Raw genomic sequence first — 13,709 nt, 5'->3', positions numbered from 1 at the left:
GCAAACACAAAAATTCTAAATAGACTGTGAAATTCAGCCATTTCTGGAGCAGAGCTAATCAAGATTGAACAGACCCCAATGGAGTATTCCATGTAGGCATGAAAGAGGGTTTCCATGGCTCGGTTATGAGGGGAGGAGCTTAAAAGCACTGTTGCCATCAGACAAGTTTTTGGGAAAGAAGTTGAGGGCCTCAGAATTAGCCAGACGGGCCCCAAATGCAGCACATTTACCCATATTTTGAAGAACGTGAAGATACACGTATCACCATATAAAGGGAAGTAGCTGTAAGAGCATTGAATATAGTGTCTAAAGTTTTCTCACTGCACCAACAAGCATCTAAGATGGGCAATCCCTGCAGCATCCTGAACTAACTTCATTTATGTGCTACAGTAAATAAAAGTATTCAGCCAGATTCTAGACTGAGTTTTTATGTCTATTATTACAGTAGAAACACAAGCTTGAAGCACCTTAAGGGACAAGACATTTAAAAATAGTGTTTATCCTGATAATAATAATGCATTATTTGTTATTCACTGTTGTGGGGTTTTTTTGTCCCAGTTGCCGTTGAAGCAAATTGGTGTGAGCGAAGCAAATTAAGTCTGCATGACATGTCCTGTACTCCATCTCAAGATGTTTACAGGCTGCAGTCTTTGGGCCTTTTCCATCATGCGCAGCTACCTCTTTCCTAACCTTTTTGTATGTTTGCTTGACACCCAGCCTGAAGAAAAGCACTGGAGAAGATTACATACTTTTATTTTATTTACTTATAAAAATATTTATATACTACTGCTATTTCATAGGAAAGTATCAAATTGGTTTACAATAGTACATAAAACCATACAAACCATACTTTATGAAATTTCAGTTGCTACTAATAAAGGTCTTGCTCTGCTGTGGCTTTTGGATAGTTTTTAAAATATGAATCTATGATTTTAAACTATTTTAGACTGCAGTCCTTATCTTATTTGAGAAGGTGTGTGAAGGATCACAATATTATTGTGATGTAAATTGAGAGACATTATGTATCATTCTTCAACAATTTGTTCTCCTTCAAAGAGAAACTCCAGCCTACATCTGCTGAATTATAACTTGCCAGCAAATTTCACACCAAGTCTGGGGGCAGCTTGCCTACCTGAGAAAGCAATTGTCCCTCTTTAGGACCATTTAATTTACACTATTCAACTTGCTATGCCAATTTATCATCAGGGGCCACCTATATGGAGTATATCACACCTAATATGGTCAGATCTGATCTTCATTAGTACGCTACACACCACTGATATATCATACATTGCTTGGCAGTTTTTCCTCATTTGGGAGACAGGAAACAAAACTTTTCTCTATGTCCTCATAGTTTGATACCTACAAACTAGGAGAGCATCCTGCAGTGGGCTCTGTCCCCGAAAAAGCTTATGCCACAATAAATCCAACCAAGTTAACTGCCTCATATATACAGCAATAGACAGTCTCCAATCCAGCAACTGAGTCAACCTAAGTTTAGCATGATTAGAATATTATTTATTTAGTTATTTAGAAAATTTCTAGACCCTTTAGTATTAAAAACACAATACATAATAAAACATAACAAGCTACAAAAGTGTTAAACACATCATAAAAACATAGTAAAATGTAGTGGCAGAAATACAGAAGTGAAAAATTCGATCTTGGAGGTCAGGAAATGTCTGGACAAATGTAAAACAACTGATGGCAAACATGGAAAATGCCCACTCCAGTGATCTGTAGAGCATGATGCCACCATTAAGAGTAAAGAACCTTTACTGAATCAGGAGCAAAGAACACTTTCAGATGGAAAACTGTATTTTATTCTGGGCAATCTTTTGGGAGGGGGCACATGCCAATGGACAGACAAACTAGGTATGATTAGAAGCAAAAATGGACAAAAGAATTAATATGTTATCCTTGTACAGTAGGCTACTTTGTATATACACACATATCTCTCTTCCATCTAGACAAACAAGAGGCATTATCGAAGTTGTGGGAGACATTCAAGTCAGGAAAAAGGTGTGAAGAAGAACCAGTGAGGTGTGTAGATTGAATTGGGAATACAGCCTGGGGAGAGTCTGTGGGCCAGATAGAGCCTAGAGCATGGGTAGGCAAACTAAGGCCTGGGGGTTGGATCTGGCCCAATTGCCTTCTCAATTCAGCCCACGGATGGTCCAGGAATCAGCGTGTTTTTACATAAGTAGAATGTGCCCTTTTATTTAAAATGCATCTCTGGGTTATTTGTGGGGCATAGGAATTTGTTCATTCCCCCCCCAAAAAAATATAGACCGGCCCCCCACAAGGTCTGAGGGCAGTGCACCGGCCCCCTGCTGAAAAAGTTTGCTAACCCCTGGCCTAGAGAGTCAAATTGAAGCACTGGGTCTGAGGTTCCCCACTACTGACCTAAGTGGTCAAACATGTTTGTACTGAAAGCAGTCTTTCAGACAAAACTTGTCCCAGGGCCAGGGTCAGCCTAGGATGCTTCTCACTTCAAGCAAAACAGAAAATGCCTCCCGACACCTGCTGCTGCTTCCCCTTCCACTGCCGTCCCCCCCCCCGCCTCCTCCTCCTCTGCAGCGCTCCCTAGAGCAGGCAGAGGGCAGTTGCAGGAGAGCCCAGATGAAGAGGCAATAGGTGGGCCTGGGGGAGGTGGCAAAGATGAGGTACACTCCTCGGAGGCCAAATCTGCAGCCTGAGACAACTTCCTTACCTTGTCTCATGCGCAAGATGGCCCTGCCTGAGGTTCACCACTAACTAATGCACGTGCCTCCAAGGCAGTTTTGCTTTTCTCAGTGACTGTTGTATGGGGACTGCCACAACCAGGTAATTAACTCTTGGAAGCACAAGCTCACCACCTAGTGGTTATGAAAGGAAATGCTTAAACTAGAGATTACTGTAAATCATTCGTAGGATACATTTTTTGTGTCCATATTAAACAGTGGTAGTTTAATCAAACATTTAACACATTCAGTAAGAACAACTAAAAGTCTCCTGGTTTCTTAAAGACTAACAAATTTATCACCTGAGACTTCAATCTCCAGCATCTCCTGGTAGGACTTAGAAAAATATTGCTGTCTAAAACTCTGGAGACCGACTGCCAGCCAATGTAGACAATATTGAGCTAGATGGACCAATGGTCTGACTTGGTATAAGATAGCATCCTATAATCCTAACAATGTTCAGTATTTATTACTACCTTAGTAATAATGAAAACAGTACTATAAGTTATGTATATATTATTCCACCCTCCATGCTACATATGGGGGCAGGGGCCTCTGGCGGAATAAAGATTTGAACTTTCCCAAATTTTTTCCCAAATTTTGGTTCATTTTCTTAACCTGTACACTACGCTACGCTACACTACACTCATTGCTAGCCTCCCAAGACCATGACTAGTGCCGACTGCCCAGGATCACTGTTGACAGAATGGGGTATAAATCCAAATGCTTTAAAACTGCAAATACATCTCACTAAAGGTCTTGAAGAAACATTGAACAAATGATTAAACAAAGGTAACAGCAGGAAGCGGAACTGTGAAGGTTGTGCAATAGTGACAGAAAGGGAACACTCTGATAGGAAAGCATTGGAGGAAAAGATTCAGCGTCTTTAGAGGAGGTGAAAAGAATGCCATGATTGTGCTGGCTGGGTATGTAAATGAGCAATTTCCCTACATTCCATATATAGGACAGAAAGAATTGTGTCCCCTCCAACCTTCTGCATTTTCAGTGGCAGCGCTTTAATTAATTTCCTTACTCTTGAACATTCCCCAAAGGGTCAGCAGGGGGTGCTGCATATCAGAAGATACTTCCATGGAAATTGTATTTGTCCCTTCAAGCCAACATTGCCCTCAGGTGTGCAGAATGCTACTGAGTTTGAAGAAGAGATGTGTTCTCTTTTCACATGGCTGGCCACAGCAGACACCAGTAAACTCACATCAGAAGCATGTCCCATCTGCCCAGAAGTAAAATGTTTTGAAACTAATGTGAAATACTTGGTCCAGAGTATCAGAGAATACAAGAATGTCCCAACCTAGAATGATTTTGTTTACATATTCTGTAATGAAGCAGTAGTGGTTTGTTGCCAGAAAATCCTGATCCAACATATAAAATGGAATGTAACATTTAGGTCAGGGTTGTTCTTCAAGTGCCTTATGATACAATTCTGGTACCTGGATCCAAAAGCTCATTCTTTACCACTCACTGACCAATACTGACACAATTCACCTGGGAAGGAATTCACAGGAGCCTGGTGGTATTGGAGCAGAATGGCACTTGGGGATATACTATATTACTCACTGGCATTTCCAGGCAAGGTTGGGAAAGATTATTGTATCTCCAATGAAACATTGGAGAGCTGCTGTTAGGAATTGCAGTAGACCAGGATGGGCAGAAGAGATCATAGATAGGGAAGGATTTCTGACTTCCAATTGTTGAATAACAGTAACAACAAAATGACCCCCTCCCCCCAAAAAAAAACCCAAAACGACAACAACAACAAATATTACTACTGAAAAGAAGAAAACTGAAAGTGGAGGAGGTAACCAGACATGGGTTTGTGTATAGAATGACTGTCATGTCAGTTCATTTCTGCCACTCATATCAAATCCCTGGCCTCCAAATTCTATAATTCTAAATGTAGTTGGTGTGTCTCCAAAAAGAAAGGTGATCCTGCTAGCATGAAGTCCACCACCCACAGACAGTCCTGAGCTAGATAGCTCAGTGGTCTGATGACTCACGTAATGAGGTGTCTTATGTTCCTTCCTATTTTGCTGAACTTTCATGAAAGAGGGGAAATAAATTTAAACATTTAATAATCTAATGACTGCACAAGATGGAAGAGCTACATAAACATGATTTAGGATTGTAGCATATGCCTCCATCCTTAATCTTTTCTCATTATTCCTAAACTTGAGAACCAAATTCCTTAAAATACCGTACTCACTCAGTAGCCGTGTCTCATTTTTTCACAAGTAACTTATTTCTCAAGGGTGGTGATGGAGCTGATGCTTGCTTGGTAGTCACATTCCTTGATCAAGAAAGTCTGTGCACTCTGACCCTGCTCAATAACGCTTTTTACTTGCCCATGAGCTGCATTCTGACATTGAAAAGAGGTTGTGGATGGAAATGCCTGGGATTGAACATTGACTCCAAATGTTTCACTTCAGAAGCTGGCAATCCTAGCTCTGTGTCAGAAACCTTTTCGGATTGTTTAATGCATGATTTATTTCTCCACTCACAGGTTTCTGCACTGTCTTGCATCTATCTTAACTCATTTTCCGGAAATGGAGCTGCAGTCACCTCAAGGGTATCCCTCAACAATTGAGGTGTCAGTACACAGAAGTTTCAGTGAAGAAGCCACCTGCTGGTAGGAAAAAGTAATTATTATGCAACATTTAAAACTAAGAAATACTGCTGTAGTGGTCTCTTATACAGTACTTCTGTCTTCTGCAATTTTCATTTGTTTCTGGAAAGATTTAGAAGCTGAGTAACATGCCACAAACACACTTTCAATCTGTGTGTGGATTAATCTGGTATAACAGGCACACGAATTCCCAGTTTGCAAAATCTAGTAACACAGATAAGATTCCCCACACAATAAGCATACATAAACATGGTGAATTCTACACCATTAACACATGTTCTTGTTACAGCTCTGACAATAAACTTGTAAGCACAAATGGGTTGTTGCAGGGTGTAGCAGTTTGTTAGACTAGGACCTGGGAGGCCAAGGGTTCAAATTTGCACTCAGTCATGATACTCACTGAGTGATTTTGGGCCAGTCACTATATCTCAGGTTAGCCCACCTCAAAGGGTTATTGTGAGGATAAACTGGGGAGGGGGAGATTATCTTTGGAAGAGAGCAAAGCTAGGATTTAAATGTGGTAAACAAAAATAACTACAGTAGCCTGCTTTGAATGAGTTGATTCTAATTTGTTCTTCTTGTAATTCTGAAAACAGAATCTGCAAGGAGTGATCCTCGATTAAGAATATGGAGCAGTGTGCAATTTTGTGTATGTGGCAATTATGAGAAAATAGGTGTTTAATGTGGTCCAACAAACTGAACGGACAGCATGTTGCTTCTGTGCTTTTTAAATGACAGCTAAACAAACTGGGAGTTTCATATTGGTTTCAAAAGTCGCTGAAGGGTAAATAACCCATAAGCTGTCCTGATAAAAGTTGGTCCTCAGTATTACTTTATTGTTGTGCCTTCTCCTTTCTCAAATGAGTCAACGTGGCTACTTGTTTTTGGGTTGCATCCCACTAAATTCTTCACAGAACTGGAAAAGTTAGTCATCTCCATTCACTTTAACGGGCCGACTTTGAGTATGAGTAAGACTTTAAATAAGCTTTTGTGAACAAGGTAATTATATATAAACTTCCAGGATAAAAGGAGACCTGAGTTGGCTCTGAGGGAGGGGTTCACAACTTTTTTCATAGTTCCTATACAGGAAGCCTGCCTCAAATGTGCTTGCTACCTACAAAATAAACTCTTTTAAATACAATTTGTACCGTTATTCTGCTTCGACTTCTCTCTCCCGAGCTGAGGAGAGCAAACACGACACGCGCTTCCCGCCAAAACTCCCTGAGCACGAGCCGATCGTTAACGGTCACCAGAAAAATTTTGAGGAGGGAGGGGTAGCTGAGCCCTGCGGCGCGTGCCCCCCTCGCTCCGCCTATTCCCCACGCTGCAGGGAATGCGCATGCTCGGAAGCGGGGATCCGCAGAGAGGTCTTCTTCCTTCTTTCTTCACCACCACATTTAAGGGGGGGTGAGGTGATGAGGGGGCGAAAATGCGGGAAAACTCCCATAGGGTGCATTCACACGAGGGGCGGAGGGAGCGTGTGGAAACACACGCACGCATATAAAGATGATAAAAGTTAAAGGGTGTCCATTGGAGGATGTTTACATTTAATAATAAGAAGAGCGCGCGTTTGTCCATGTCGATGAGGGATTCATCCCCCCCCCCCATGATTAGCTTTACTAGCAAACCAGAGCTTAAAGTAACCCTTTTCCAGCCCTGGGAGGAGCACGGGGAGCTTTCACATTACAAAATTACACGCTGCAATCGACACGCGTGTCGCAACAAAGTTTGGAAAGCTCTCCTGTACTCCTTTGACTGCACATTCAAATGAAAATATGAAACATACGGTGGTCATCACAATGAAATAAACCGATTAGATCTGTTCAACCTCTCAGTATTGATGGGCCAATATGTTAAAGTAGAGCTGCCCAACCTCATTTCCAAATAAATACCATTTCACTCTTTTCCTAAACAGCAGTTCTTGTTTTTCCTTGCTTTTGATCTATTCCATGTTTCAAACTGTAATGTTTCCAGTGAGTGATGGGTGATAGGTTCTAGGAAACAATTGTACAACTGTTAACAGTGCCATTCATGTAAAATAAAAATTGTTGCCTGAATACAGACCTTGGGACTGGTCACTATGCAAGTTATTTGTCCCTGTCTAGTTTTCTTAGAGTAAGGACAGCACTGTGATATTATTTTGTAGTTACATATTGCAATACCTTCACAGGAAAAAAAATATTGTTTATCAAATATGACATTACATTTTTTATCAGGTAACAATGACAAGTAACCTAGTAAAGTCTGATGAAAATAGAAAAAAACGTAAAAATGAAGAAAAGGTGAGCAGTTTTAAATAGCCATTTTTATTTTTTAAATGTAAAATGATTGCAGTTTCTGTTTTGGTTCTTTTTCTTTTGCAAAAATGCCTTTCTGTGACACATACAGTCACATATTATGTGGTAAGTGTGGCGTGAAAAAAAGTATGTGCACAGTTCTGCAAGGCTGAAAGATTATTCCAGCTTTCCATTGTTTGTTTTCTGTTGACAGAATGAATCTTCAGAAAATCCACAAATGTCTTCTTTTGAGAAAATGGATTTGTCTCTTTCTGAAAGCTCCCAGGCAGTTCTCAAAACTGAAGCCCTAGAAAAAGTTTTGAATGGTGACGTATATAAAATTATATCAACTTGTAATAAATATCAGTTAATTAACCTTTATATCTACTTTTTACTAAAACAAATATTTATATTAACAGATACAACCAAAGAAATAAATATTCTATTATCAAAATATGTTCATATTTTAAGGCAAGTATACTGTTTTATTAATTTATTTTTTATAGTATTTATCCAGCTAGTGTAACAAATATTCAGCTAAATTGTTGATAATTTCAAAGTGGTATTTGTGATTTTTTTATTAATTAAAACATTAAACCAACAAACTATTGCTCCTTATCTGGAACAACTTCAGTGTTTGACATTTGCTCTTCGCTTTATGCGTAGACCTATCCTCTGTTAGTGACACTTCATAATAATACAGTATAATTACTTTGAAATTAATATAATTATTTTGTTCTGATCTCCTTACATATTGACATTACAAGTAACTGTCTTTTATATAGGGTCTACAATTATGTATTCTGTGAGTTAGGAATACTTTAAATACAAAATTATACCTAAAAAATGAGACACATACCGGTGTATATATATATATATATATATAGCTCCAGTTGCATGTTTACATTATTATTGCAGAAATGTTTGCAGAATGAGTAGGTACCAGCAGACATCAGTAAAAATTAAAGTTAATTTGTAGCTTTATATTAACTACAGATTTTTATTTTTGGTAAGTAAAGTGAGAGAGCAGCAATGGATGCCTCATATGTAGAGGAGCTTGGAGGAATTCTGAAAGAAGCTGGTTCTATAGAATATCACTTGAGATTGAAATGGGAGAATCTAAAGCACAGGTTTGCCGCAATGACAGGCCCTCTACAAAGTGAAAATGTATTATCTAGCAAATGATCTTTATTCAAAGGCACTGGCTGCATGTTTAGAGTTCTATATCTGCTGAACACCAATGTATAATTGAAATACCCTTTTATCTGGCTGGATGTTTGATGCACATACTTGTATTGTATACTGTCTTCATGCAAGTTATGATTACACTGCCTGTAAAAAATATCTCTGTCATGAGGATAGAATCTCTGCCATGCATGTCTACCTGTCTGTTCTTTGTGACCTCTATTCATGACCTCCAGCCCTTACTACACATCACTTACTCATATCTTTCTGCAACTGCATTGCTCCTCACAATGAATTCTGTAAATTCAAATGTATGTGGCATTGGTACTGTGGATATTTTCCTCTGAGGACTTATTATGAGCAACCCTGTTTTTAATGTTTAAAATTTGTGAACTCACATGCTTATTAAATAAATATTCAATGAACAACAAATCTTAAGTTGCAGGAGAAATCCAGTCAGACTGAAAACATGGGATTATTTTATTTGTTTTGTTGTATTATATTTTTTTTGCTGTAATCCACCCTGGGGTCTTATGGTGAAGGACAGGTTAACTAATTAATAATATCTGAACTATAGGCTATGTTCAGATATCCTGCCACTTTCATAAGTTTTTTTCTGAAAAAGGTAAAGCAAGCCTCAGGACAAGGAGGGGAATGTGGGAGCTGTTCCACTCTATTAAGGGCTATTTATGGCCCGTTTAATCTTATTAGCCAGGGCCTGGTGCTGTGATCCATTGCAAGCATTTCCTCCAGGCAGCAGGAGGAGGATGGATAATTCTGGCAGTGGATGGCTGGCTGGGTGGGCCTGCCTGCCACAGATCCATTACAATGGAAATGTCTCCCATCAATTTGTCCTCATTTCCATGTCAATGGCATGGGTAAGAATGGGCAGCTGTGGGGGCAGGACCTTCTGGTCCCATCTGGGATAGTCACCACTCCCTTCATTGGGGCATGATGCTCTTTTGGGACTCCTTTTTTTCAAAACCAGTGTTCCCCCTGTCCCCCCCCCCACAGAGTATGTATATTTATTTATGCCCATTTAGGCAATGAGGAAAAGGTTCATTAGCTCTGGGTTGTTAACAAGGAGGTGTCTTCCCTTCTGTCCTGCTGTCATGTCAGCCCTGCTGTTTGATCAAGTATGGCTTGACCCTTCATTGTAACCCCCAAAGTCATCACTGCATGCTGAGTTAGTCATGCAAAGTCAAGAGGAAACAAGAGAACCATTTCCTTTTTTCCTTAGAGAGGTGTTGATGTGGAGAGGGGCAGTGCTGGGAACTCAGGCCCAGGAGCAGTAGCAGCAGGAACACAAACTAATGGGGGCTCCTCCAGATAAGACCTGTTTATTCAGCACTCATCTCAATTTACTTGCCCAAGCTTGTGCAGAGGTTAGACTCTATGGTATCTGTTGAGCATTCGTTTGAATTCATTGACAGGCAGTTATATGAGAAGGAACATTCATCCTGATTTCCTTGTGCAGTGTTTACACATATTCCTGTTGATCTTTCATTTAGGGGAAGGGTTGCAGCTCAGTGGTTAGAGTATCTGCTGTGCCTGAAAAGGGTCCCAGGTGCAATCCCAGGCATCTTCAGATTGGGCTGGGAATATCCCATGTCTGAGATATTGAAAAGCTGATGCCAGTCAGTGTACCTGCTTCCCTCCCAGCACAGGTCAAAGACAGTATTGAATCAAGGAACTTGTGCACCTCCAAGTAGGGCCACAGAACAGCAAATCTTGGACATGAATTGGAAAGGTCCACATCTAACATGTACTAACAATTAAATATTAATTCAGTGGGACAGACATTTGGCTTATACTTGATCAAAAGGGTCTGCACTGATCCTGAGAAGTTCCACAGCATTGACCTTTGATGGGTCTTCAGGGACAGACTTTCTACAACCAAGCTATGACTGTTGAAAACACTCTATTCTGGATCCTTCATGATGCAGTTAGGTAGTTTTAGACATTTAAGAGAGTGGCCCCATCACTACTCTTTAGACCGTGGTTGATGAACCTGTGGCCCTCCAGAAGTTGCTAAACCACAATTCCCATCATCCTTGAATGTTGCTTATGGTCCAACCAGTCATATGACACGGCCCCCAATAGGTGCTGGATAGCTCCACCTTTTGTCTGTGACTCATCTCAGTTCACTGATCGCCTGATTAAGAGGATGAGGGTTCCCAAAAACTTGAGTGTATATGCAATCTTTCAAAGATGCCCAGATGCTTGTGAAGACTCCTGAAGTCAATATTGTGTATATGTGTGCACAAACACTGTCTCAACAAGTCCTTCCCATATCTATTGGAAATATTTTCTCTATGATTCAGCTTATGCGCATCCCTACCCTCCTTTTTTGTCTTTCCATTTTTATCTTTTTATCTGGCATGTCTAAGCATCCCCGGCATTTTATTGTTTAAACCTACAGCCCTCATCAGCTAATTAAAACACATAAAGTAGCCCTTGCAGAAGTTTGACCTGTATACTGGACTGAGATGGTTTCTTTATTACACATTTTAAAAAATCTTTGTATTCTGTTGACTTGGTTCATAATGGTCATCATGCATTAAATTTCATTTGGGGTGGGGTTTTGGGGGGGGGGTCATTTGAATTTGTCCCTGTGTTAATGCCAACCAGTTAGGCCCAGTAGGAAGAATGGGGCACTGACCACTGTCTGAAGCTAGCCCCCACCGGCCTGCCTTCCTATAGGCCACCGGATGGCACTACTTGCCAGCTCTCTTCTTCATGCCAATCTTGCCCTTATAGAACTCAGCAAAAAGAATGGGGACAAAACTAGAATGCAAATCATTAGTGCTGGATCCATCAACTGTTGGACTCTTTACCTTCTGCCCTACCACTTCCTATGGCACCAGCCACTACTACTTCTCTCATGAGGTTCTTCATTATGATCAAAAAGATAAGAGCTATTACTTGAATGTCAGTGACTGCCCCTTTTAGCCTCCTTTTCCATTGTTCTGTCCAGAGTGCCTGACAAAGCAACCTGCTCCCTGTGATGATATAACCTATTCTGATATCATCATTTCCTCACAATTCTCTGAGAAAGAATAGGCAAGGGACAGAGCTTCTCCTAAATTCTGGCTGAACTTGGCTGTTTCAGTGTGGCAGTATGCAGTGCTTGAGGGAGGGCAGAAGAGAGAAAAGGGTTTTGCCAGCTTTGAATCCACTCAGACTGGCTCACTCTGAGCTCCATGAAATGGATTTGAGGTTGCTGGGAGAGGGATCTGCTGCCACTATTGCTTCCTGTCACACACTAATGATTCAATCAGTCTAATTGATATTGATGTTTGTGTGGGGTCTACCAGGATTTGGAAAGAGAGCTGGGGGCAGGAACAGTGAGACTTCTGTATCAGCTACAAGCAAGCAATGCTTTGCTGGGTACGGTGGTGGGCTTTGGTAATATGGCACCCTGCGCAAGGACAAAAATTGGTGTGCCCCCTCACCCATATTAAAATATAGATATTATTATTATTATTATTTGTGCCCCTTGGCACCCTATACAAGAGATCCACCCACACCATCCTAAATCGGGTGCTACTGGATTTAGTAGAGGAGCTGAGAAAGGAAGGGAATACGACTGGGTTCAGCTTCATTTTGAAATTACTCCAGTATAGGATTAATGAACATGATCAGTGTAATATAGTGCATGGGTGAGGATCCTGTGGCACTCTGGATGCTGCAGGATTCCGATCCAATCAGCTCCAGTCAGCATGGCTTATGGTCAGAGGTTAGGAGACTCCAGCAACATCAGAAGAACCAGAGGTTCCCCAACCCTGAGCAAAGATGGCATTTTAGTAGAGCCATCCACAATTCTGAGCTTTCAATTAGGTTAAATGAAAAATAGAAGAGAAAGCACTAAATTCAAATAGCTTAAAGCCAAAACAAAGAAAGATCAATACTTGGCTTGGAGTTTGTTGCTAAACGTAATGGGCTTCCTATGTCACTCCTTCCAAGAAACCCTGTATTTTGGATTCTGAATTCTGATGTCTCACAATATGAATGTGTCACCTGTAGCCTTCCAGATGTTGCTGGACTACAATACTATTGTCTAGGACCTTTGGCTATGCTGGCTGGGGCGGGTGGGACCTGGAGTCCAACAACACCTACAGACCAACATCTGCAGAAGTTCCCCCATCCATGTATTACAAGGCTAAAGTTGTTTCCTAGCTGGTTATAGCACTTTTGATCAGAGCTATTACTTGTGCGTTCTGAAGGGGATATTCTTCTGATCAATGAGATGTATGATATGAGGCGACCCAAAGCTTATTTTGGGGGACAGGCACATATGAAGTTCAGTACCTTATTCAGGCTGCTAATACAGTTCTATTTTGAATTAGGAATTGAGAACTAGTTACCACTTTCAGCTTTATCTATTGCTTATCCAAGTCTGGTCACAGCAGAGACCTTTCTTTTTCTTAAATATTCAGTACCATGGACAGTCCCTTATAAACAGGATACTGTCCACATTAAACCTCTCTCAAATAAATAAGCCCCCTATTTCCTCCTTGGAACAACACAAAGTTTTTATCTTCTAAGGGCCTACAGTATGGGCCTTGCAGACCTTCAGAGACCAGCTCTTTTGAGTTTGGCTCAAGAGGCAGAAAGTCATGATTTCTTGGGGAAACTACTTCTAACCCCAAATCTCCTTTACTCTAGCCCAGGTGGGGCACAGCTAGTATGACAGTCCCTTGTGGGAAACGTTCTTTCTCTATAATCACATCTTACTGCTACTGCTTAGTTGTAAGCTTGTTACTACAGGGGTTGTCAACCTGGTCCCTACCACCCACTAGTGGGTGTTTCAGGATTCTATGTGGGCGGTAGAGGGTTCTATGGCACAAGTTGAATCCTTCCATTGAGCAGTAAGGAAATTTT

General features: G+C 40.8%; 1 protein-coding gene and 1 long non-coding RNA gene across 3 annotated transcripts in view; one reads left to right on the top strand and one right to left on the bottom strand.

Moving 5' to 3' along the window:
* LOC310708186 overlaps positions 1-6,623 on the bottom strand; it is a 98,484-nt gene extending 91,861 nt beyond the window's left edge. For both annotated transcript variants that reach the window (XR_014526896.1, XR_014526897.1), the window contains exons 1-2: positions 6,513-6,623; positions 4,945-5,364 (exon numbers count right to left, since the gene is read on the bottom strand). This is a non-coding gene — a long non-coding RNA (uncharacterized lncRNA). The remainder of the gene's footprint in view (positions 1-4,944; positions 5,365-6,512) is intronic.
* A 957-nt stretch (positions 6,624-7,580) lies between these two features.
* Positions 7,581-9,257, top strand: TEX12 (testis expressed 12). The gene is made up of 4 exons (XM_083505712.1): positions 7,581-7,646; positions 7,855-7,966; positions 8,060-8,111; positions 8,660-9,257. Exons 1-4 carry the CDS (start codon positions 7,587-7,589, stop codon positions 8,823-8,825), a joined length of 390 nt encoding a protein of 129 aa, XP_083361838.1. The 5' UTR covers positions 7,581-7,586; the 3' UTR covers positions 8,826-9,257.
* Positions 9,258-13,709: the final 4,452 nt, after the last annotated feature.

This window comes from Podarcis liolepis (assembly GCF_965112155.1).
Source record: "Podarcis liolepis genome assembly, chromosome: 1".
Lineage (NCBI taxonomy): Eukaryota > Metazoa > Chordata > Lepidosauria > Squamata > Lacertidae > Podarcis > Podarcis liolepis.
Note: the sequence above shows the minus strand (reverse complement) of the source record. Positions and strands in the feature narration are given on the sequence as shown.